The sequence below is a fragment of the Anopheles arabiensis genome, chromosome 3 (genome assembly GCF_016920715.1).
Source record: "Anopheles arabiensis isolate DONGOLA chromosome 3, AaraD3, whole genome shotgun sequence".
In the NCBI taxonomy this organism is placed as follows: Eukaryota; Metazoa; Arthropoda; class Insecta; order Diptera; family Culicidae; genus Anopheles; species Anopheles arabiensis.
Genome location: NC_053518.1, coordinates 26,103,135 through 26,128,264, shown reverse-complemented (window position 1 = coordinate 26,128,264; position 25,130 = coordinate 26,103,135). Strand labels below are relative to the sequence as shown.

Genomic DNA, 25,130 nt, shown 5'->3' with positions numbered 1-25,130 from the left:
TTCAATAAAAAGTAAGCAAAGAGGCAATCGGTCTGGGCAGATAGCATTCACATCACCTCACAGCATCATAATTCCACCGGCAGCGGCACATGGTAATTGCAAATCCTACTACCGCCCAGTTGAGGGTTGTTGTTGCTGCTGCTATACTTAAAAGCCATGAACAGCCGTTGACCGTTTGGCAGCCCGACCGATTCGACTCACGGCTCGAGGGCAGGAAATGCCCCATTCCAAGGAGCCAAAACGACCAAGCACGGCAAACAGTTGGTTTTGTTTATTTTGCAGCACAAACCACCCGCTGTACATGTTTCTCAACCCCTTTTTTGTGGGTGTCCGTACGATCACCACTGCAAGCTGCAAATGATCTATCGAGGTGAAGTGCACAGTGCTCACTAAATGTCACTCGAACCAACCGGACAGCTTGCTTCATCTGGCTTAAATTGTATGGTTGGAGGGCGGGGACAACTTTTATGCAATCAGCTTCATCATTTAACGGTGGGAAAATAAAGATCGATAGTGATCGTACGGCCAAAAGGAGGAACAAATCTCCAACATCGTTTCGTCTGTTTACCTTTTACCATAAATGCTCATCGCTTTGAAGATTCGATCCTGTTTAAGCGCTCATAAAATAACACTTTTTCGGGCCAGTTTAGCTACACCAAACCTGTTGTTATCCTTTTCCCTTTGCATGGTTTTCAAAGGCAAAGATAAATGACCTTAAATCTGTTTCAAACCTGAGGGGTAATGGTCGGCGTAAAACACCATCTGCTACCACCAGTCTGTCTGGTACGATCGTAGAAAATTCCCGCCGTGCTTGCACTGCGCCACTGTGCGCTAGGTTTCGGCTCGCCCCGCACAGACGGAATATGTTACAGCAGCCAACGCTTCAATGTAGGTGAAGTTGAAGTGGAAAGCTGTTCGATGGAGAAGAAACAAAAAACACTACGAAACATGGCCCATACCTATCGCCCCCCCCCCCAACTGGCGATGTGAAAATGGGGTGAATACGCCTTTCATCACCTTGCAACGGGGGTCGATCGTTACTTGCGGTGGAAGGTTCCCGTTCACACTCGCACACACCACATGCTGGATCGTTGGCGTTCGATTGTAGGGAGTTATTTTCATGATTCAGGGTGGTCACACACACACACACACACACACACACACACACACACACACACACACACACACACACACACACACACACACACACACACACACACACACACACACACACACACACACACACACACACACACACACACACACACACACACACACACACACATCTACGTACGCAGCGCCTGTATTAATCACTAAATAAACTTTATGTCACAACGTTATTTTAATTAGCGGCACGATCGCGATCGTACAGAAAGATGGATAATGTAATTAAGAACCTTCATCGGCGGGTGGGTGGTTTTTCATCTGGAAGCGCGTTCCGTAGCGCCAGATCGAAATGTAAACATTCGTATGATCGCATTACGATTATCTGTGAATTATTTAAATAAAATCTAATAACATCAACTGCGATTGATTTATTATACGATCTTTCTTCTCCATGTTAAACAACCATGATCCATGGGCAGTCTGCATATCTGCGCCAATCCTTTTATTTGGTTTTGCTTGCTTTCCAGGAATTTTCCACCATCTGACCTTAGCCCCCCCAGGGGAGTGCCCGTGCGAAAAGTGACACATTGAGCGTGTGAAAAGCAATTTTATTACACTTCCTCGTGCTCGATGGCCGCGTTCGCCGCTGCACGAAGTTATTACTCCTGTCTCGGGGCCACCGGCAAGACACACCAGTTTACACAGCGCAACCGTGCATGCTACTACAGTAGCGAGAAGGGAGAAAGAACAAAAAATACCACCGCACACAAAAACAAATGAAGAAAGAAAACTCAGTTCAAAGCTGACCATTCACACTGGACCGGCCGGGCTCGTTCCGCGTCACCGTACCGTTGTGGAATGTCTTCATCTTGTGTATACTTCTCGCTGCCCTCGTTTCGCAACGCGTCCCGTCGGCCGACGACGCTCGGCTGGAACGAAACGCAACCTTTATTGCCGTTCATTGTCGGAAAGGGATGTATAAATTAGCTAGCCGCTTCCTACGGCTACCCCTACCTATTACAGCGCACGCTGGATGCAAGTAACCCAGGGGGGGAGGGGGAGGAAAGGGTTTAGAGAGGAGGCAAGAGTACAGCGAGAAAGCGTTGCAGATTTATTTTACTCTCCCAGCCCAGCCTCCATCCCATCCAGCGAGGTGAACAAGTTTTGCTCCATCTTTATTATTAGTACGCTACAGGAGTGTGTAGCAAGAGTGTATGTGCGTGTGTGTGTTTGTATCGTAGGCTTTTACTGCGTGGAATTGTTTTAGTTATAACCAGACATTCGCACAAGCAAACAATCAACCCCGCTCGGTGCGTGGTGCTGTGCTTTGTGGTTCACTTTGAAGATTAAAAGCAGCCAAGCTTCTGGCATTTTTTTTTTACTTTGCTGCCCTAACCTAATGGGCAGCTAGAATGTGTTTTAAAAGTTTTGCATCTTTGTGGAGTATTATCGAATCTTGGGGGTTGGTTTTTTTTCGCTTAGTTGGTGTTTTTGATCTTCAAAGTCAATCTTGGCCAGCTAATGAAGCTTATAGCAACTCTAGTTTTTACTAAATTCAGATAAATAATATAATGTATTTATATATTCCTAATAATCATGAGTCTAGTCAGGCAATCGTAGAGTAATCTTAACTTATATCTTATATTACAATACAATCGAACCATGATTATAAATTTGAAGTCTTGAACATTATATAGAAACTCTCTCAAATAAATAGTTTAAAGTTAGTTAGGATAGTCTGAGGCAAGTACACCGCTTATCATAACTATAGGGACAGAGTCATTTTTGCAGCGCCCATTTGTAGCGGTCTAAAAACAAATCAAGTTATGATTACATTTCTTAACTATATATGTAACAATAACAAACATTCAGAATATGATAAAAAATGTTATTGAGTTGTTTGTGTCGCTTGTTTTTAATCGGATCAGTTTTGAACCATTATTAACAAAGTTGATAAGGTTTTCTTGGCTTTTTTTTTACATACAGTGGAGCGCCGATTATCCGGACTCTTCAGGACTCGACCTCGCACGGATAGTCGAATAACACGGATAATGAGTCAAAGTATCTATTTTATCACAAAATCCTTTTGTGATAAAATAAATACTTTTGTTTATTTTTGAAATTGGTAAAACCTAGCTGGTAAACCTGTTTTGTAAACTTCATGTTTTTCCAATGAGAATATTTGAAATGTGCCATGAATTATAGCGTATTTTGTTATGACAAACAAACTCTGGTAACCGTTATTTCAAATATCCTCCTCCAGCACGCAATGTCATATATGTATTGAACTGTCATTTTTCAACAGCACGGATAAACGTTCAACCGGATAAAAGGTCCCGTATAAACGGCGCTCCACTGTACTTTGGTTTGTATTTTCAAAAAAAAAAAATCCGATAACATTTTTTGAATAGTTTTGATATTAACAAGAACAGTTTGACAAGAATAAATATAAAATTCTTATTTTCTAAAGTTCGATTAAAAAACATTTAAAAAATCGTTAAAAATGTACGTCTGTGAAATCCTACTAGAATATTTTATTCATATTTTTGGATGATTTTTAAATGCATGATTTAGTACGAAAAACTTATTTTTATATTTGTCTTTATAGTTATGGTACGCCTAAATTGGTTTATATTTTGTAATACGTCATGTAATTATAATAAAAAAATGTGACAAAAATATACATATATGTGAAATAGCATTTCACACGATTCATAAATTCACCGTTTTTATCAACCTTCTTCCATCGGAAAAAACGACAGTGCATATAGTTTTGGTAGGCGGTGTATGTTAAGGAACAGGTGATAACGTAGATTATAAATAGAAAAAGTAAAATAGTTCAAAATAGATGAGTTCTATATTTTGTATGTATGTATTTTGTTTTGGAAATTTTTCTAACAGTTATCATTACTTAAAAGAAAATAAATAATGAGGAAAGGCTTTAAAGCGATATTTAACAAACAATTAATATGTCCACATAACTACTGTACAAGTTTACTGCAATAATGCACACGTAAAAAGTCTTATAAGTAGAACGAATGCTGAAAATGAAACTATACATTGGTGTTTAAAAAAATGTATTTAATTAAATTTATTTTATTGTATTATTTTTTTGGTATCAATCATTTATATGGTTTCCAAGATAAAGTTTGTGCAGAGAAACCTTCATTTTAAGTTGTACAAATAATGATCAACTTTGATAAGAAAACATAATTTCTTTGACCAAAAAATGGAATCGACTCAAAATATTAGCTATTTTTTTCTTATTTTTGGCATAGTTACCTATGGTCATGTGGTGATGCCGAACTTTACATGGCTTTTGAGTTTTTTTTTTATATCAAACCACGCAGCCGGATAATAAAGTCGTTGCTGAGGGAGGACGGTCCATATGAGGCTTGAACCCACGACCGGCACGTTGCTAAGTCGTGTTGACCACTTTACCACGGGATCGCAGCTATGCTATTTTTTAAACGCTAATCAGAGTATCCCTGATATCAAACTGTGGCTAAAGATGGTGAATTAAATGGTCTTTTTAAAGCCTTTTTTAAAGAAAAGCCCATAACTGCTTAAGGCATACACAAATTTTCCCCGCAAATGAAAGAGACTACACGCTAAATATCATCATCTACCTATTTGAAACTGTTGGCAAAACGCAACTCCTATCAACTAATAACTGCGTGGTATTTAAAACCCATTATTCTACTACCCCACACATCACACATCCTTCACGGCGGATCAACACCTTAATCTACTGGTTCCACCCTCATCAACGGATGGTCACACATCATAATAACGAAAGGGTACCGCAAAAGGGTTCCGAAACGTTCGTTAGGGGCAAAAAAAAACGGGTTTGATTCCCATCAAAACTTTACCACCCTTACGCAAATGAAAACTACCACAGAAGCAAAACCGTTCACCGCTGTCCCTGTAGCCGATCATAAATCATTTAGCTGCAGGGTTGCCTACAGTGCTTACAAGAAAAGAACACAAGTACGGAACAAATTGCCGTGTGCGCGTTTGAGAGAGAGAAAGGAATCGACGAGGGGGAAACAAGTGGATTGAGTAAATAAATAAGCCGAAAAACAAAACGGTGTCTGCGAACGGTGAGATGCATCGTTCGCTAGCGGCTACACACTACAACCACGTTGAGTCATTTTTAGCTGGCATTTCCCGAAACGAGTGAAGCAAAAAAATGGTACAAAACAGTGCGCAACCGAAACCGTTGGCCCTTGGGACTGCCTGACCTGCCGTAATCGCGCCAAAACGTGCCTGAAATCGTGAGCTGCTCTTACTACGGCTCTCAGCTCAGAGGTTTGATCCATTCGGAGCGCCAATTTAACGCCAGGAGAGAATTGACAAAGCAGTTGATCTTCACTTTCGCTTGTTGGCGGTTGAATAAACACACACACAGAACACACTCTCCTTGTGGTCAATCCGTCGATGCTCGAGGTGAGATCTCATCCTCTCGATGCATCATCATCCTGCACCCGCATCATCCGAGAGACATCCGAGTGTCCGTCGGGCGAGCGATTTAAGAGTGCACTCTGTGCGGCCGTGCTCACTTGGCGCTCTCTTGGCTTGATTTAATTTCGATACACTTGTACCCTTTACTTACGAAAAATAAAAACACATACAAATAACATGTTTTTTGTTTGCTACCCATCCCACCAAAGCTCTGCCGAGAGAAGAACGTTATGTGAACGGCTGTGTTGATGTTTCCGCGCGTAAACGTTTTATTTCGCTCTTCGCTCACTCGCTTGCTTGCTGGCGGGCTCAGTTCAGTCTCACGCTCCGGCTCGGTAGCATCGTAGTTCGTGGAAGTGGTGCCTTCTCGAGACAGCTGCCCGCACGCGGTGTGTGTTTTCGTTCGTTCGAAACCGTTTCAGTTGCCAGACAGCCACCGTCAAGAACAAAATCCTACCGTGTCCGCAGGCCAGTCCGGCTGCACTTGTTAGGAAAGTAGGGAAATCAATAAAGTGAGTCGCTTAATTGGGACACAAAATAAGGAACAGAAAATAATTCAAAAATCGCTCGCTTACAGAACAAGAAAAGTGAACAAAAAGCCGCTTAAATAATCGTGTAATTCCGTCCGTTTCCTGCCCTGGTCAGAAAGTGTTGGTTACAAAACAAAAAAAAATCAAACAAACCAGCATCACAGAACCCCTCAAGCTTTGCATTCCTTCTACTGTCTAGTGTCTGTGTGCGTATGTGTGCGTTTGTGCGTGTATGTATGCCAGCGGTGGTCATCAATCAGTATTATGTTTAATTAGTGCGAGGACAGCTGCTCGACGTTGACGGCGCTGGTGCGAATCTGAAGCGGAAAGCCTGAACCTGAACGTGATCCGATCTCGTCAAACGGCCGACGAAGAGGAAGCTAAACGCATCCTCGAAAAAAAAAACCCTCCTAATAAGTGATACGGGTGATTTGGTTTTTGATCGTCACCGTCGTGTCAGTGTGCGTGTGTTATCACTTTCAAAACGTTCTGCCAACTAAAAACAAGCCCACCAAAAAAAGAAAAAAAAGCACATCCCCCAAAACAGTAGACGCATACCGGCCACGTGGTTTGTTGCAATGCGCTTTTCGTTGGTGCATCCGCTCTGGCACGCCGCTGTCTGTTGACCGTGAACCTGAATTCTGACATTGAGCAACTCACACTCGAGTGAAACATTCCACACGCGTAGCAACTCTCGCCAAACGCCAAGCCAGAAGAAGCAACGTGACAGGTAAGGTAACGGAACGAGTGATTCAAGTGATGAGGTACGGGAAGAATTCCGGACGCAGGGAAGGGAGTGTTTTGGGACGATTGGGGGGGTGGGGGGGGAAACCAAAAACAACCCGTCCTCCCCAGATTCTTCCCAGTTTATCAGCTGTTCGTTCCTTGCGCTCGATGTTGCGGATGTTTCTTGCAGATGAGTTGCGGGTTCGCAACACAATCCGGTTCGGTTGCAAGCTTCATCGTCCGCACACACGCACACACACACACACATACGCTCACCTTTAGCTTGATAGATTTCGCAAAGACTGCGGAAACACGAGAAGCTCTTTTGTTCTTGTTCTTTGCCCCTCCCTTCGTCATGCTCTACTCTTTTCCCTGTTTTTTTTTTTATCTCCGTCTATGTGATGCGTTTTCGATCGGCCGTTCCCTATGTGTACGTGTTTGTATGTGCGTGCGTTTGAACGTGATACCGCACGTGCGGTTTTTCCCCTCTCTCTCCACGCTCTCCACTCCCCGGCTAGTCTTTTAGTACTGTCTCGAGCATAAATCATGATTTCGGTCAACGCTTCACTACCGGTTTCTTATCGACCGTTTCTGATCGAGCAAAAAAAGGGGTACGGATTGGCAGGGAAGAGAGAGAGGGGGAGAGTGAGCAGAAATCAGGAAATGAAAAAAAGAAGTACGTTGGCTGCTGTGGGGGGGATGGAAATTTCTTTGGGCATAAGTATTGCTGCTGGCCAGTTTCGGCGGGCTGCCATGAATCTGTTTTCGTGCTGTTGCCGTTTGCTGATGGAGCAGCCTGGTGGTTTGTGACCGCTCGTTGCGTCGGCTACCAGGCGTCTCCATTGGATTGGAAGGCTTATGTTTTTTTTGGACGCATCGGAGGAAATTGAATAAAAGTAATACATTCGGCTTGTATTATGGACTGAGGCAAATAAATTGATAGTTGTACTGTTTGAAGCAATCTGCTTATGTAGGAATTCATGGAGTAATACGCACCACTAATAGAAAATTGATTAATTTTCAACGTGATTCACTAGCGGTTGTAGAGTTCATAAATTCACATGTTTCTTTAAGGTTTAATTGAGCTACCTGTTAAGGAACATTCATCATTTTTACTAAGAAGACAATTACTGTATCATTTTCTATAAAGTTTCAATCAAGTTTAGCACGTTTTTTAACTGGCTAGGACAAAATGTGCCTCTGCTGGGTTAAAATGCTCCATACTAACGGGGCAAAACGCATCTTAACAACGCATCAAGACAACGGAAAAAACGAGCCAATGTAAATGACAACCATAAAAACCCATTCTAGTTTGCAGTAACTGCAGTAACTGGTACATTTTGCGGCAATCTACCTTTTTTATAGAGATTTTGAGCCGATTGGCCTCATTCGCCTCTTAACCGCAATCTACTGAGCGCATTATGTGTACGTTCATAGTTTAAAACATTTTTGATTAAAATACCTGTAAATGTGTACATGCAAACACATTTTTGTGTTTTAAAGCACTGATTCCACGCTTGTATTCCCCGCTTCAATAATTTTTGATCTTTTGTCCCTTAACGGAGTGGTAGGCTAAATTACATCAAAACGTGCTCGAGCTAATAATGGTTTTATTTTGTGTATATTTTGTATTTCTGTATTTCCAGAGCTGTATAATTTTCATAATGAATGTAGTTTAGTTTGCTCCTCACTGGTGACTACTTTTTTTGCAACCAAGGATGCGTTTTTCATAAGAAATCAAGAAAGGTGCGTTTTGCTTCAGAGGATCATATTTCCCCAGCAAACCCGCTACTTTCGTTTCATTTTATTTATTCATTCACAATATGCTTACCTCGAGGGTTGTACATAGGTTAAATTTACCTAGATTAAGGTTGAAAGTTTTATTTTATTCAAGCTATACATTATTTTTTATGTTATTTATTAGCTTTAGATAGGTTAAGCTGCACACGTCAGCTGTACTAGCAAGTTGTGATTTGACCATGTCGTTGAACTAACCATGTAGCAAATTTCCAAATAGCTGTCTAGCCACTCACAGTTATTTTAGCTGTATTGGCCATTAGGTTATGTATAATAGATAACATAAAAAATAATGTATAGCTTGAATAAAATAAAAAGAACAAAAAATAAAAAAATGCTTCGTTCAATACGTCAAAAAGCGTTTATGTACAATTTTTTAATATAATTTTTTTTTTATTTTACATGCATATCAACTTATGCGATCACAAACAGCTCTTACTAGCGCATGTTTCCAATATTATATTGTATAATATTTCACAGAAGAAGAGTGCTTGTATATATATTAGAATTTTTTTTATTTCATAGTTGTACACAGGTTTCTACAAATGTTTATTTTTTCGATCTTGCCACTTTTAAGATAAATTGTAATTATTTTATCATAAATAAATTATTGAAATGCTGTATTCAGATTCACTGTTCAAAATTAACTAGTAAACTAGTAATGAATATCCAAATGAATATGCGAATAACATTATGCGTAGTCAAATAATATATTTTATCACCAACTCCTGATTAGTTTTAAAAAAATTATCTTATTTTTTTATGAAAATAGCCCAGTTTTTATTAACTTCATGTTTTTTCAATGAGAATATTTGAAATGTGTCATGAATTATAGTGTTTTTTATTCTGACAATGTGCTCTGATAACCATTTTTTTTTTCAAATATCCTCCTCATAACGCAATGATTACTTTAACATTGATTATTGTTCAACAACAATTTGAGGAAATATAAAAGCTATTCTCAATACGTTGCAGTTGTTTATTATGAAAAACTCTAGAACGAATCGACAAGCCTGGTATGAACATCACAATCTCTATTTATTTCCATTTTATCTACCATGAACATAATATTTATTTGCCTAACACTATAAATGGTTCGTGCAATATGCAATTTAGAATAACTATTCGTACTGACAGCTTAAGACTCCATTTTATAGCATTTCATTACAATGGTTCCTATTTAGAAAAAAATGCTTCCAAAAGCCCCCATCCATCAGTCAGTGACAGATGGGAAACACTGACGTCCAGTAGAAAACCACAAAACTACGGCACGGTAACATCTTGCACCGTTGATTGTGTTCCATCACAGCCACCTTCACCGGGTCGAGCAGGGCAGGTCATGGGGCATGGGGCCGTAAAATTTGCATTCACAAACGAAAACAGAACACCCCGCACGGTTTTGCGGTTGCACGGACGACATAGTAAAACTCGGCTCCGAGCGCAATTGCAGCCCACCGTCTTAGATTGTTTACTGCGGTGATTCCACGGACAAACAAACAAACAAACAAATCATAAAACCAATATGACACGAGCGTCCCAAAACCCAAGACCCTGTTGCTGGATTTGTACCATTTGCTAGGGGTATTAAAATTAAACCCTTTATCCCATTTATCCCTGCTCGATCGAACGCTTATAGCTTGTGTGTTTGGGTGTATTATTTTTGTTGTCCGCGTGTCTAATTAGTCTCGCGCCGTGTGTGATTTTGGCTTCACAATTCATCGCCAAATTAAATCGCGGGGGTTTTGAAAATATCCGGCCCCGATCGCAGGCGACATTTGAGTGGTTTTTCGGAGGGCGTTTGTTTTTTTCTCTCCTCTTCTTCTTTTTATTTTCATTTCAATCCCTTACCCTTCAAACCGCTCCCCCTTTCCCCTGGGGAGGGCTAAGTATAGAAACTGCCTGGTCTAGAAATAAAAGTTCACGCGAAAGGCTCGCGGCAGTCAGGCAGGCGATGCCGTGTGCGATTGTGATCAAATTTATTTCATTTTTTGTAATCGTTTGGCTCAACGATTCCGTCGTACCGCAGAAGTAGAGCCGCCAATCGGTTTTTTTTTTGGTGAGGTAAAAATAATTTGTTATTAAAAGTCGCTTCTTCGGATGGCGGAGAAAAAAAAAAGAAAAGAAACAAACCAACAAACGAGGATGAGAGAGGACATGATCGTGTTTTTTTAGCCTCTAGGTCTCTCTCTCTCTCTCTCTTTCACACATTCTCTTCCCTTTCCGCTCGTCTCCTTGGGTCTTGAAATAAGATTTCATTCATAAATTTTGTCGCTGATCTTCCGCCATCCGGAGACCACACCGGACGCCACGGGTCAGCCCCGAGCGGCGATGGTTTGAAGGACACCCCGATCACACTTGCCCCGTGTGTAGGCGTACGATCGTTTCAGTCCAGCGAGCAACAGTAGCAAAAAAAAACACACACACATAGTTTAAACTAAACTTTTCCCCCGTGCTCTTTGGCTGTTCACCGCCTTTCCCCTTCACGATCGTGCTCTTTCGCCGTGCTGGAATATCAAGGAAACACCCGGCTGCTTTCGGTAGGCCATCTGCTGTCCTGGGGGCGCTACTACACACACACACACACACGCCTGCCCGTTGTGTAAACATGTGGGAGAAGATCGCAAAAATGTAAACCACATCCCAATGAAAGAAACAGACTGCGAGGTAAGTAGCGGCAGCAGCAGCAGCAGCAACAGAAACTCACTCCTCTCTTCTCATCGTCTAGGGAGGTAGAGGTGGGATCGAAAGAAAAACGAGACATCAGATAAACGATCGTGCCACCGTGTTTTTCAGCAGCCGCTTAATGAAACAAATTGAAAAATGAACTAAAACATGTGTTTTGAGTATCAATTCGTCTTATAAACGGGGTGGTGGAGGAAAACAGCGGTAAAAAAACCGCGTTCATTCTTGAATTCTCAGACCGGGACTTCCTTTGGCCTAGCTTTTATTGCGAACGCTCGACGCACCCAGCTAGACGTTCATAAAATAAATTCTCTAAACCTTCTGTCGCACGATTTAATTGCGGGTTTTTTGCTGCTTTTTTCTGCTTTTTTCTGCTTGTGCAAAAGTAAGCTGTTCGGATTGGTATGATTAAATACTGGCTGTTTACTCTGCTCCACAGTCTGGTTGGATAGAATAATATTTATATGATACACGAAACTACGGGCAATTCAATCGATCGAGTATAATCGAACCCTTTGCTCGTTATGCAACGCCACCGTTTCATTTTTCAACCACCGTGAATTTCCTTAGCACCGTTTCACAGTCAAGGTTATAGTTTTAAGAGCGAGTGCCGATCGAACAAACAGCATCCACACGGGCGGGGCAGCACACTACTTTATTTATAGGATAATTGGTTCGAAATGCATTCTATTCCTACCGGTCACCCTTTCGCGCGGGAGTGGCATCTTGTTGAGCAAAGCACAACAGCTGAGCCTGTCAGGCTAGACAACGCGCAAACAAACAAACATAAAAACGACACCTTGGCTGACCACTGAGCTGGCGGCGACGACAACGACGACGATGATGACTTCTTCCGCCGGACCAGCTAGAAGCGATGCATTTTATGTACGTTTCCCTTTGCGCACGAAGGTGCACAATTGCACAATCCCGCCGTATTTACCCAAAGGTCTGGTCGGTCTGGGTTTGCGGGCAACCGCGCGCCGACCTTTTGCGTGAAGCGAAGAAATTATGAGCCATTGTGCAAATTAGGAGTGCTAATGTCATCGTCGCCTTCGTCGCTGGCATCGCCGTGCCCGCTGTTGGGCATTACTGGGTGAATCGGTAATTATGTGGAACGTAATGAGGCAAAACTCTTCCCATAACTCAATGAAAGGACAGTTTCGTTTATTGTGCGAGAAGAATACAAATTAGTTGCTAGTTCTATTGCAACGTTTACTTGTGGTATAAGGGATTTGTGACTTTTGTGGTGGTTAAATGAGTGTGTGTGGTTATATCAGTTATTTCATCATTCATATCGTACGCCATAACAGACAATACATTCGATTTGCTCGAGACATTTAATCCTTGTGTCTTTCGTTATACCGGGCTGGTGATTTACATTAATTTTGTTGAAGAGTTTAAAGACTATACAGATGATCTTTCTTTTTATGAAGGTATTTAAAAAAATCATATTTAGATCCTTCAAATTCCCACAAATTCTTACAACAAACAATTTTCTATTACAGTGTCTTGCAAGTCATTTTAGAATGTGCACATCATTATTCACCGCCTGCAAGATGTTTTTCAACAGCTATTTTATATTGTTTTGACGACCCAATAAAATGTCAGTTCTTACACATGATTTTCAATACATAGCAAATAACTTTCAAACTCAATCCAGTTTGAGTCGTGTTGAAAATCATGTGAAAGAACTGAAACATTATTGTGATGCAAATACAACATTTGACAGCAGTCGAAAAACATCTTACAAGCAATGAATTTGTTTGTAGACATTGATAATTGACTCAAAAAACCCTGTATGTTCAACACATTGGCACAATTAATGACGAAATAATTCGACCTAAAACAAAGCAAAATTTACACATTTCCAGGCATTAACATTACAGGGGTTTCCAAGGAACGTGAGAATTGAAGGCATTTTTTTAATTTCTTCAGCATGATTTTAAACACTTCATCTATCGTCGGGTGGTACAGAGTTTTCCAAGTCAGTTTCGAATGTAAACAATGTTATTCATCGCATGCAAAATGTTGTTCCACATCGATCACACATTTCATTTTCATCAAAATAATTTTTAATTTCTACAGCATGATTTTCAACACGACTCAAACTGGATTGAGTTTGACAGTTGAAACTGAAATTTTATGTTGAAATAAATAAACCATTTGATAGCTGTTCAAAAACATCTGGGTGAATAACAATGTTTACATTCGAAACTGACTTGGAAAACCCTGTACAATCCGGCCTCAAGCCCCGGTGAAAAAGCACGAAAGCAGCTCGTTGAAGCGTTAATGAATTAATTTATGCATATTATCTTCTTTCAATTGGTGTTTTTTGATTCATAAAACAATAGTTAACAATCTATTCTAATTTTGTGTGATCGTTCATACAGAGTTTTCCATGTCAGTTTTGAATGTAAACATTGTTATTCACCGCATCCAAGATGTTTTTCAACAGCTGTCAAATGGTTTATTTGGTTCAAAATGAAATTTCAGTTTCAACACATGGTTTTCAACACATAACAAAGAACTGCCAAACTCAATCCAGCTGAAAGTCGTGTTGAAAATCATGCAGTAGAAATTAAAAATTATTATGATGGATATGAAATGTCAAATCCATGTCGAACAGCATTTTGTATGCGCTGAAAAATATGTTTAATATGTTTAATATGTCTATAAGGAATTACGCTAGGAAATGTTAATGTCGCTTAGTGCACAAAATATAGTATAAAAACTTCTGACCCTAAATTACCAAATATTGTGCTGTAATAGACCAGCAAAAAATGTGTACAAACAATGACAGAACGCTTGATTTCAACATTTCAATACATTGGCAATTAAGATTCGCTTCGTCTATCCGATTTCAAAACATTATCCTATCTTGTAATGCATACATTTATATTGCTTCGTTTAAAATATGTAATCACGCTTCATTACTTAACTATCCTCCATACATTTCCTTCACTACCTACCAAATTGAAGTGATTTTTAAATGCATTGCCATCTTTCTTACATCATTGCTTTCATCCAATCCAGGCGCAGTGAGCAGTAAATTATGCTCCATTTAATACACTCATCACATCAACGAACCCACTTGAACCGTCCGACCACAAGCGCAACAAGAAATGAGTTATAACTGTTACACAGGAACGAAATAAAAAAAAAAAAACATTGAAAAGCGAAAAAAAAAGAATACACATTTTCTTCAACACTTCAGCTGAAAAAGAAATGAGGAAACATATCGAACAGCGGCGTTTGCTGCCACTCGCGATTATTTGTGGCAACTTTTTTTGTTCGTTTTTGCTTTCTTTCTGCCTCCCCCTTTCAGGCAACGGTTGGCTTTTGAGCCGTTCCGACCAGTCCAGAAGGAAGGAAGGTGTAATTAAACCTTCCCCAGCAGACAACGCGTGGCCAGTGACGCGCTGTGTTACATTGGTTGTGTGTTTGAAAGATTTCTGTCTTTTTTTTCTCTCTCCTCTATTTCTCATTCCCTATTTCTACCCCGCTTCTCCCGCAACGACAGGGTGAATAATCATCTACTAGCTGCTTCAAAGCGAACGCAAAAGAGAGAAGGAATAAAACCCGCACGCTTGGCGCTTCGTTCCCATCCTTGACACGATTGACTTGGACATCCCAGCGCTAGACCCCTAGCGTGTGTGTGTGAGTGTTCGTGTATCTGTCCACGGCTTTTATAAGTCGTAACTGGTGCGATCCACCTGTGCGGCCGTACCGTGCACAGATCCTCCTCTGCCTGTGCTACCTCCCCACCGCCTGTTTCATTTTGCTCAACATTCAAATTAACGATATTAGATTTGCTCGCCCATTTGTTGGCGATATTTTTATTCGACCGTCAGCATCACTGTCGTCGCCGTTGTTGCCCGTTGCCCCTGGTTCACCATTCACCGCAGCCTACATCGCATACTGTTTCATGGTGTTCCGCATGGTTTGCAAAGAGTTCCCTTTTGGCATTTAAAACGCAATGTTCACCGCCGCTCCCTACGTACAACCATCGGCCGGACAGAGAGCGCTCGAGTACTAGTAAAATCGTATGGTACTGCTAGCAATTAAATTGACCGTCCCAAACTCCCAAACCTCGGTGTGTAACGGTGGCTGGGAAAATAAAAGTTGCCCTCCGACAGAACAGTGTGGGGGGTTAACTATCAAACTGTAAATCATTCCGTTTGTCAAGTTAAAAGAAGGGGATTTATTTTTAAGAACAATAACCACATAATCCGGCCCGCGATGCTGTCCAAACCCAGTCATACGCGGTTCATAATTTAGCAATCGATTGCGCTTTCGCTTGCAGCGCCCTGGTCTTCATCGGTTCAGCTATTCAGCGTGACTCAGTACACTGCTCCGAACCGTTCTCATTGGCAATTGGCAATTGTGTGTATGAGCGCCCTGCTTCATACACGAAGATAAATCTGCTGCACGTCTGTGCTCGCGGAACGTGTCCTCGATGCTGAAGCCAATAGATCCGTGCTCCTACTTCTTTCCTCGCTGCATTACTGCACCATCATCATCATCATCATGAGCATCATCATCAGCGGCAGCAGTACCATTGGCAGGGTCAAATCGAGCGTCCATTTACATCCATCTTGCCGGGCATGACTTTTGGCAATCGGGTGGTTGCGATTGCGCTTGCTTCCTTTCTTTTCTTCTGCCACCTTCACCACGCACAGCACAAATCCTTGAAACGGTTTCTAAATTGATCGTTTACAGATCTTGATAGTGAGCTCTTCTTGTGATTGAGTGTAAGGGGGTAAGGAAACAAGGAAAGAGAGAGAAAGGGTGAGAGAAAGAAAACCAGTGCTCCAATAGGACACGGGCCGCTGCACAATCCGATTCGTGGGTATATACATTCAGAGCATAATAATTGCGTACCCTGAAGACATCTACATTCTGCACGAGTGCCGATGGGGGGAAAAAACAGGACAAACTATTGGCACCAACTGATCTGACTGGCAACCAACAGCACCGCGGCTCAATGTCACATGGAGAAAAAGGAGCCAAACGATGGCCACAAAATGAGGCTGGTCTGGCTGTTGCCCAGTTTACAGTATAAGAATTTTATTTTTTCTTCTTACATTATGGGCAAGTCAAGGAGGTGTTACAATGAAGTCACTGTGTGGTTTGCAGTGATTTATTGTTGTTTCGCAATCATGAATAAATGGGTTGTTTGGCTCGTAGCAGCATTTATCGAAAAACTGGATGCATCGATCGAGATGAACAGAGGGAAGAGGACAGTACTGTGGAAGATAACAATAAAAAAATATACCAAATATCCTGATTAATGAAACATTTCAAGTCAGTTGATGAGGCTAGAAAATATTATATTATTTGGAAGAATTTGTTAGATATTTCATTGTTTTGTCTTTTTCTTGTCTTATTCTTCTATATCATTAAGAAATATCAATATTTCAATCTTTTGATTTGTAGGCACTCGGCAAGTGTAACACTATCATATTCTTTATCGTATCCCAAAGATTTTCGTTTCGTTTCCAGGATGTATTGGTATCGTTCCATTAGACAGCAATACAATTGAACCCAGACAAATCTGGGAAATGCCCAAAAATTCGTGGGAACACACCAAACAAATATGGGAAGCAACCAAAAAACATTGAGAAACCCTGTAAACACAGGATTTGCCAGGGTAAGAAACAACTGCCCACATGTTTATAACAATAGTTTCCTTGAATATTCAACACAGGACTATGGTGTGCGTGGTAGACTCATTTTGAAGCATCATCTTTAGGCTTTCTATTCCTCTATTAGAAATTTCACTACCGGTGGATGTAGTATTCTCATTGTAAGCTCCAAAAATGGTAACTTTTGTAAAAAAAAAGTATGTGTTTTGTGGAGTGTAAGAAATAAACGGTTGTATGAATGAGCGGCCAAACAGCCAACCTGTAGAACATCAAAAAGATAGGAAAGTATACTACTATATTAGTATAAAAATTCATAAAATACTTTGAGCATTAAATGTATTACCAAATTGTCACAACGAAGCTTCTATTTTCGCTAAAAAAAGCCGCACGACCTTGCTTATAGTCAATAAAAATCGATTTGAATGCTGATAAAGATCGCCAAAAAAGATGCGATCTATTGGAGCAAACAGCCATAATATCGGTACCGCAAAAGTCCCAATTGACCGTATTCCTCAACATGCAGGACTATGCACTACGAATGCTAAGTAAGAGTTTTGTTTAACTATAAAAATAAGAGCTTTCGGATACATAACACAAAAACCAATTGCCTTGGTAAGTGATGGCCAGAAGGAGAATCTAATACACGAATGCAAAATGGGAAAATAAGTAAAAATAGGTGTATTTCGAGTGATGATTTTAATTCACATTACGACAGCCCAGCAAATGGAATATCAAGCGTTTTGAGTAATGAAAGAGTTTGTTTTAATATTGGTCATATTACATCATATTACACATTACATAAAGATGCATTAGCATGAACCTTCAGTAATAGAAGAACCTTCAAAATCAGAACTCAAATCTCTAAAGATCTACCTCGGAAGCTTTAAAGATTGATTAATCTTTTCAAAAGTCACGGTTCTTCAAAGATTCATAAATCTTATTAATCTCTGTGCTCTACGGACGTTGTCGGTCGATGTGTGTATTTAGAGATTCATGACTCCATAGTATCTCGAGAATCTTTAGAGACTTATGCATATTAGAAGAACCTTCAACCTCAAAATTTTTAATTCAGATTTCATTAACTTTGGAGATTCATTTAGATTCTTGAATTTGAATCAGAGCGACCCATCTTTAATTTGCTAAGCGAAAGGGATGTACTTTTGGCTTTATTCATGTTTTGATCTCTTAATTTATGTGTTAACAGTTATACTCTGTGCCTATAGATTGTTCATTTAACGGTAAATTTCGTTTTTCTTTTTAATGTTTTCTGCAACCATTTTAAGTCTAGTTATGCATTAGTTACTTAAAGGCTCTACTATCTGCAATAAATTGGATTACTCCTAACGCGATATTCTGTCTTGATAAAAGTATTTCTTTTCAATTCCAAGGTATCATTTACTGTTCGATTTGATGTTCGATTAAATTTTGATTAGGTTATTAACGTACAAACAACCAGAAATAGAACAGCAATCTCCGAGACAATCAAATAAGAATTGATAAGATTAAATGAGACACATAAAAAACACCCACATCGAAAGATCCAACAGCCAAATTATGTTTTATCAGCAACTGTTGAGCAGATTCCAAGAAAGCAAAGATTGAACACATCGCGTGATCGCGATGTGACCTAAATCTAATCATCTGCGAGCGTTATTGCGTCACACCCTTCTTGCTTCGGCTGCTTCTATCTTCTATCGTCCGTTAATTTACTATATCACCCTATTTATCTCGCATTGTGCACGCATACGCGCTTCCACGTCTCCCACAGTGTACCTCTCCCAAGTTTTAGTAACGCAAGGTTCACTTATCAGAACCTCATTACCGTTTGCCCGAACCTGATAAGCGCGCTCGCGTATAGAAGACATTTTTGGTAAGCAAATTGATTATCAGATCCACCTCCTTCCTCCTGCTCCTTCCACCGGTGCTATCTCAGACGCATATCCCCCATTTGCACGTCAACTGTTCAGTTTTGAATTTTATGTGCTGTGCTGTGTTTATCTGTTCCATCCTTCCATACCGGTTAGCGATTGTTTCTCCCCCACACACCGGGGGTTGCACATCCATTCCAAAGTTGAACGGCAGCCAACAAACCTTTATCGAGTGGAGTGTATCCCCAGCGTACTACGGTGTAAAATCTCCACCCCGAAAAAGAAGGCCCCGTTCATTAGAGGGGTTTTGCTTGGGGGGAGTGCATCATTCCCATCGTTTCGAAAGCATCTGAAAGGTCTCAAGTGGAAATCGGTGTGTGTGCTGTGTCTCTCCCTCTGCCTCGTCATTGAACGACGAGCGACGAACTAGACGGGTGGCACGTGTGTGTGTGTGTGTTGTTATTGCAATGGCTAACAAATGGCAAACATGCCGTGAATCGTGGCCAACAGTTTCGTACCAATAGGGCGCACTAGACTAGACTATAAAATCGCGTGCATTAGCGCACCGGCCGATGAGCGGAGCGGAGGATAGACACAGGCAGCTGAAGATGTAAGGTTACACGCGGGAATTGATTGTTATAAATAAACCCTACCGCTAGCAAACCAGTAAACCATTTCATCCGTTGCCTCGAGTTCGTTCGATTGCTCGACACTGACAGTGCGTGATATATATCTGCTCATTCTAATACATTTATACCATTTTCTTCTTTTCTTGTCTCTTACTTTTCTTCCAATTGTCCAAGACAGATGTATCAACAAATTACCCATTCAACTGTGTTCCGGCATTAACCGAATCTCAATCCTTGGAATCGGCAAGCAGCCACGAGCATGGACAGTTACCGTTGACGCGGAACGAAGCAACGCAACGAACGCAATAACTACAAAAAAACACGTGTAACACAACGCAATGCGCTCGGTCGGCACGACGGACGGGGACGAAACGGCCCGGGACGAAGCGCCAGAAACGGGTGCCAGCGTGCAAGACGCCACGGACGACCGGTGGCAATGGAGGCGGCGACGACAACACGAAGATGACATAAATTGGAAAATGTCAGACCAGCAACAGGTGACACCGGATCGGGTGGTCGTCACCGATGGGCCGGCCGACCGAGCGCCATCGCCCGCCCGGCCTCTCGCCGGACCCTGCGATGGGGAGAATAATCCAATTAAATCGTTGCGACGGCAACGGCGTGTTGAGGGCGCATCGTGCTCCGGCCCTGCCGTCACATCAATCACGCCACCCACAGTGCCGATTGGTGGCGCAGATGCGGACACCCGATGGTCGGCACGGCTGTTGCATCAGGGCCAGCCGGCCGTGCTACTCCCCAAGCCAGTCGAGCCGAGCGGTGATAAAAATAGTCCACCCGCCGGCCAGGACGATACGGCCAACAACAACAACAATCGGGCCGATGTGGCGCGCGAGCTGGAGGACGCACTGGAGCGGAAGCGCCACAACACGGTGAACGCCCGGCGACGCTGGAAGCTGCTGGCGAAGGCGCTCCGGCACGATTCGAGCGAGGACGATCAGTTCGCCAAGTTTAACCTGATCGAGGCGGATCGGGCCGGGGACGAGAAGGACGAGAACGTGTACGTGTACCGGCTGTACGATCGGTACCGGTTGAAGATCCGGCTGATTGGGCCCGAGCGGCCCTGGACGGCGAGTGAGCTGATCGGGTTCAACAACACCGGGAACATCTGCGTGTGGCCGTCGGAGGAAGCGCTCGCCTACTACATCCTTTCCCGGTTGTCCCAGTTCGAGGGGACGTCGGTGCTGGAGCTGGGGGGTGGTATGACCTGTCTGGCCGGGCTGGTGCTGGCGAAGTACGGCCAGCCCGCCTTCGTGCACGTGACCGACGGGAACGAGCTGTCGGTGGAGAATGTGCGCCACTCGCTCGTGCTGAACAAGTTCAACTGTACGATCAAATCGTCCGTGCTGAAGTGGGAACAGACGGCCCGGACGGACCGGGAACCTCCGAACGAGCGGTACCACTTCATCCTGTCCGCCGACTGCCTGTTCTTCGACGAGTCCCGATCGCAGCTGATCGACACGATCTGGCAACTGCTGGCGGACGAAGGTGTCGCGCTGATCACGGCCCCGCGCCGCGGTCAAACGTTGGGCCTGTTTCTGGACGAGTGTGTCGCCCGGGGCTTCCACTACGAGCTGCTGCAGTGCTACAACGAAGCGATCTGGGCGCGGCATCTCGAGCTGAAGCAGACGGACGGGTACGACGAGAACGTGCACTATCCGCTGCTGGTGAAGATGTACAAGTACGGCCAGTGCGGTGGCGCCGGCAGCATGTTGCACCGGTTGTGAGGTGCACCACGTTGCTACACAGTATTTGGTTGGGCTGAGCAGGCTGGGCCCTCGTTCGTTTTCCTCCACTGCAGATCCTAATTCCAGAAACACGCACGTGCACAAACACGATGACCAAGCCAAAGAGGTCTTCCATGCGTTTTTTTTTTGCCGTTGTGGCCTGGTCGACCGGGTCTTTAGTTGCTGGGTAGTTGTAATTTAATTGTAAGCCTTCCACACTTCCACACACACACACAAACACCAAAGAGAACGGAAGCTTCGAGCACGTGTGCGGATCAGGTTAAAAGAGGACCAATAATGGATGCACTTAAGCGGGAAACCCGGACCGGACGCAAGGTTGCAGGAGATGCATCCAACATACAAACTCAATTTTCCCACTACAAGCACGGTAAGTATTTATAGTTGCCCAAGCAGTGGCGTTCGATTTTCATAGATCGTGTGGAGCGGATGCTTCGTTGTGTTCGTTAGTAAAAGGCGTTCTAAAACCAAGCAAAGTGGTGCCACCAAAGAGCGAAGGCGAAATTTGCCAAAAACAGCGTTGCGAGAGAGAGGAAGAGCATTGGAGCGATTCAAAAGTATTCAACCTTAGGATGGGATGTAGACCGGACATGTGGATACATCCTTTATGTGATAGGGTAGGGAAGTGGAAAACCATTGGAATAGATAAGGGGGGAGAGGTGAGAAGAAAAAACAAAGCCAAGCAAGCCTAAATTAGCTCTAGTCTACACAACAAACGGAAGCGTTTGCGTGTTGGGGGAGCCGCTGCGTAATGGTTTAGTCTCTGTACGCACAGCTAGTAGCTACATGTGCCATTTTATTAATGAAACGCAAACAGTACAGACAGAGATAGTCCGAAGTGTGTTTGTGTGTCGGAATGTGGTGCATGCGCAACGTTTTGAATGTTTATTGTTTTGCGATACTCTAGAACTCCATTCAAAAGCATCACCGGCTTCCTTTCTTTCGGTTCTAAATTTGGATGTACTACATTTGCCGCTTGGCTGGAGGCAAATGCATGGCAAGTTCACGCGCCACCGTGTACTTTGCCACACCACCCACAGCAAAAAGGCGTGCCAAATGGGTGTGCAAGCAATAAAAAACACGTTCTGAGTCAGAGAGGTCGTGAGTGTAGGTGCATGACGCATTGTTGGCAGGGCTGTTGGTATAGGTAGGTAACAGAAGAAGAAAAATTAAAATAAATAGTGTTCCCTTTTTCACGCACAAATACACCAATCAATGCAGTGGAGCCTGGATAAAAAGGGAAGAGTAAATTGCGACCATATAAGTTTATTTAATTTTTTTATATTAATTTTATCCTTCTAAAGCCCCCTCGAATCCAGATTTTCCACCCGTACCGATACAATCGCGAAACATGTGTGTTGCAATTCCATAAAGTCCAGTATCACTGACACCACAAGCAACTGATCCCGTTTGTACACTCCCGCGTGCGTTAGGTTCGATAGAGTTAAAACTTCAATTAATAGATAGAAAATCCACGATCCACGAATCGGTTGTGGTTGATCGAGCGCTGTTCGGTCCATTATATCCACTAGCCTACTCTAAGGGTCGTTATAAATGCCCGTACCAGCAAACCAGACAAAGAAGAGCAATAAAAAAAGGAACTCCTTTTCGGTGCAGATACAAATTTTATTCACTTATTACTTAAATAAATAATTACCTTATGTATGCAATTGTGTGTGTGATGATCCTTTCCATACTGTGATGACAATTTCCCCCTTGGTGCCGAGCCTTGGTGATGTATGCCCCATTTTAGTACGGGTGTAGCCGCTGTGCTGGATGGATTTGACTGTGGTACGCTACCTGTGCCGGTGGATGGGTTGGCACGTGGGAGGACGGGTATGGTAACATACCCAACCCAACGCCAAGCGAGCCCGGTGGACCGAGTGCGTGTGGTGGGAGGGCGAGTGGTACCGGAACCTGCTGATGTGCCTGTTGTTGGTGATGGAGCTGATGCTGGAGCTGCTGCTGCTGGTGGTGCTGCTGGTGCTGTTGCTGCTGCTGCTGCTGCTGCTGCTGTTGTCCGTGTGGTGGCATAAGCTCACCCACCGGATCCGCCACGTTTACCTCCTGCGCATGCACCCTCATGTGAACGTTCAGATTGTTCAGGGTGGCGAACACTTTGTGACACTCGTGGCACTTGTAGCACTCGTTGCCACACTCTTCCAGATGCATCTTGCGCTTGTGTGCCATCATGTCACGGTTCCGGCTGAAGCTTTTCGCACATATATCACAGTGATAGTTTTTGATGCCCGAGTGTGAGATCATGTGCCGGGTCAGATCGCCCGACGTAATGAAGCCCTTGTTGCAGGACGGGCACACGTGATCCCGCTCGTTCGTGTGTATCTTTTTGTGCGCCTGAAAGTTCCCCAGGGCGGAGAACTGTTTGCTGCAGATCTCACACTGGTACGGCCGTTCGCCCGTGTGCGTCCGCAGGTGGATGGCAAGGTTGTGCTTTTGGGCGAACCGGCGGGGACAGAGATTGCATGCGTACGGCTTTTCGCCCGAGTGTGTGCTGTGAAAAAAGAGGAAAAAAGGGGAAATTATTTGATAAAGATAATAATTTGCTTTGGATGTTTTTACACCATACCGCAGATGCATTTGCAGTTGAGCGGCACACTTGAAGGATTTGTGACACTGGTAGCATGTTTGTGGAATTTTTGGCATCGGTTTTGGCCCCCTCTTCTTGCGCTCCTCGGGCAGTTTGACTCGGTATCGTTTTTTACTGTTTGTTTTTCTACAAATCAAAAGGAAAAGTGTTATAAAACCCTCACTCTTAGGGGTGAGAGAAGTATTCACTAGACGCGCACTTTTCCGGCGACTTTTGATCGTCGCCTTTATGGTCCATGCCCGACAGCAGCCACGATTCGTCAGTCATCGTTTCCTTGTCCAGCGTGTAGCTGTAGCTCATGGCCGAGCCTCCGTTCATGTACTGGCGCAGTCTCATGTCGGAATTTTCACACTGCTGCTTTAGGTGAAATGCTACCCCGAGCCGGTACATACAGTTGTTGCAGATCGTGCTGGGAAGTCCATCGTCTCTCGATACCTGTAATGTTGCACCCTTTGTTATCTGATTCCGGTTCATTCGATTGCACATTTCCTTACCTTTATGTTGGCACACATTACGAGCATATTGGCCGGTGCCATTGCGACCAGATCGGTGCTGAATATTGATGTAAACACTCCCTCCTCCAGGCACACGCGGCACAGTCGACTAATGTTGTAATCCATGATTGGTGATTAAAGTACTAATTGCAAAGTGCTGTGTACGGCGTTTCGTCGCACGGTTGTTTACATGGAGCGTTTAGAGTTAATAATTGCTGTAGAAACCAGTATCTCTAGCTAAAACGTCCTTTTAAAACATAAAAGCTAGTGGTTGTTATTTGATAAAAGTTAAATTAATACACCGAATTAATGGCACTTACATCGTACGAAATGCATCTTTCACTTGTGTTGTTCTTTCTTTGTTTTGCTTTGTTGCTATAATAAATACATTACCGGTTAATTCCTTATTTCCAAACGTTCTACTATTCGCCTATAACACAGATCACGTGATGAATGTACATTTAACTAGAAAAAATGAGTTTTTCTTTACAAAATTTCATTATTTTGTAGCTGCCCAGCGAGACGCTGTTCGAGGCTGGGATTTGTTTACGTTTGTGCCATCTGTTTACGAACGCGAACTTTTGACAGTTTACAGTGCTGTGCAATAAAAGCGCAGAAAAAAGAAAGATGGTTTTCGAGCTCGTTTTTTTAAATTACCGTTATCATGAAGAAAGTTTTACTTTGTTATATAGATAATATCGCATTTTAAAATTCATAAAATGCGTCATTACAGGAGCTGTAGGGAAAATAATATATAAAATATCAACGCATCTGCTATTTATTGAAACTGCTCGAATTTACTCTAAACTGCTGGAAC

The 25,130-nt window shown here is 42.7% G+C and overlaps 2 protein-coding genes across 9 annotated transcripts; one reads left to right on the top strand and one right to left on the bottom strand.

Moving 5' to 3' along the window:
• Positions 1–5,872: 5,872 nt before the first annotated feature.
• LOC120902218 (calmodulin-lysine N-methyltransferase) lies at positions 5,873–22,881 on the top strand. 4 transcript variants are annotated; one of them, XM_040310780.1, is made up of 3 exons: positions 5,873–6,083; positions 6,149–6,831; positions 19,627–22,881. In XM_040310780.1, the coding sequence occupies exon 3, from the start codon at positions 19,787–19,789 to the stop codon at positions 21,191–21,193; it is 1,407 nt and encodes a 468-aa protein (XP_040166714.1). In that variant the 5' UTR covers positions 5,873–6,083; positions 6,149–6,831; positions 19,627–19,786; the 3' UTR covers positions 21,194–22,881. The 4 variants fall into 4 exon arrangements, with proteins under 4 accessions (XP_040166714.1, XP_040166713.1, XP_040166715.1 ...); XM_040310779.1 differs by having other exon boundaries at positions 5,873–6,831; XM_040310781.1 differs by having other exon boundaries at positions 5,873–6,831; positions 19,623–22,881.
• Positions 16,407–24,855, bottom strand: LOC120902219 (zinc finger protein 235). 5 transcript variants are annotated; one of them, XR_005739390.1, is made up of 6 exons: positions 24,634–24,855; positions 24,314–24,560; positions 24,019–24,254; positions 23,799–23,945; positions 22,869–23,723; positions 16,407–16,552 (listed from the first exon to the last, which is right to left on the bottom strand). XR_005739390.1 is itself a non-coding variant. In XM_040310784.1 (5 exons), the coding sequence occupies exons 2-5, from the start codon at positions 24,437–24,439 to the stop codon at positions 22,961–22,963; spliced, it is 1,272 nt and encodes a 423-aa protein (XP_040166718.1). In that variant the 5' UTR covers positions 24,440–24,577; positions 24,634–24,855; the 3' UTR covers positions 22,814–22,960. The 5 variants fall into 5 exon arrangements, 4 of the variants coding, with proteins under 4 accessions (XP_040166718.1, XP_040166717.1, XP_040166719.1 ...); XM_040310784.1 differs by lacking the exon at positions 16,407–16,552 and having other exon boundaries at positions 22,814–23,723; positions 24,314–24,577; XM_040310783.1 differs by lacking the exon at positions 16,407–16,552 and having other exon boundaries at positions 22,814–23,723.
• Positions 24,856–25,130: the final 275 nt, after the last annotated feature.

Excerpts from the sequence above, each read along its gene's own strand:
- LOC120902218 (XM_040310780.1), top strand. The coding sequence starts at position 19,787 with ATGCGCTCGGTCGGCACGACGGACGGGGACGAAACGGCCCGGGACGAA.
- LOC120902219 (XM_040310784.1), bottom strand. The coding sequence starts at position 24,439 with ATGGATTACAACATTAGTCGACTGTGCCGCGTGTGCCTGGAGGAGGGA. Across the intron at positions 23,946-24,018 it reads GATCAAAAGTCGCCGGAAAA|AAAAACAAACAGTAAAAAAC; the intron begins GTGCGCGTCTAG and ends TTTGATTTGTAG. Across the intron at positions 23,724-23,798 it reads CAACTGCAAATGCATCTGCG|CACACACTCGGGCGAAAAGC; the intron begins GTATGGTGTAAA and ends CTTTTTTCACAG.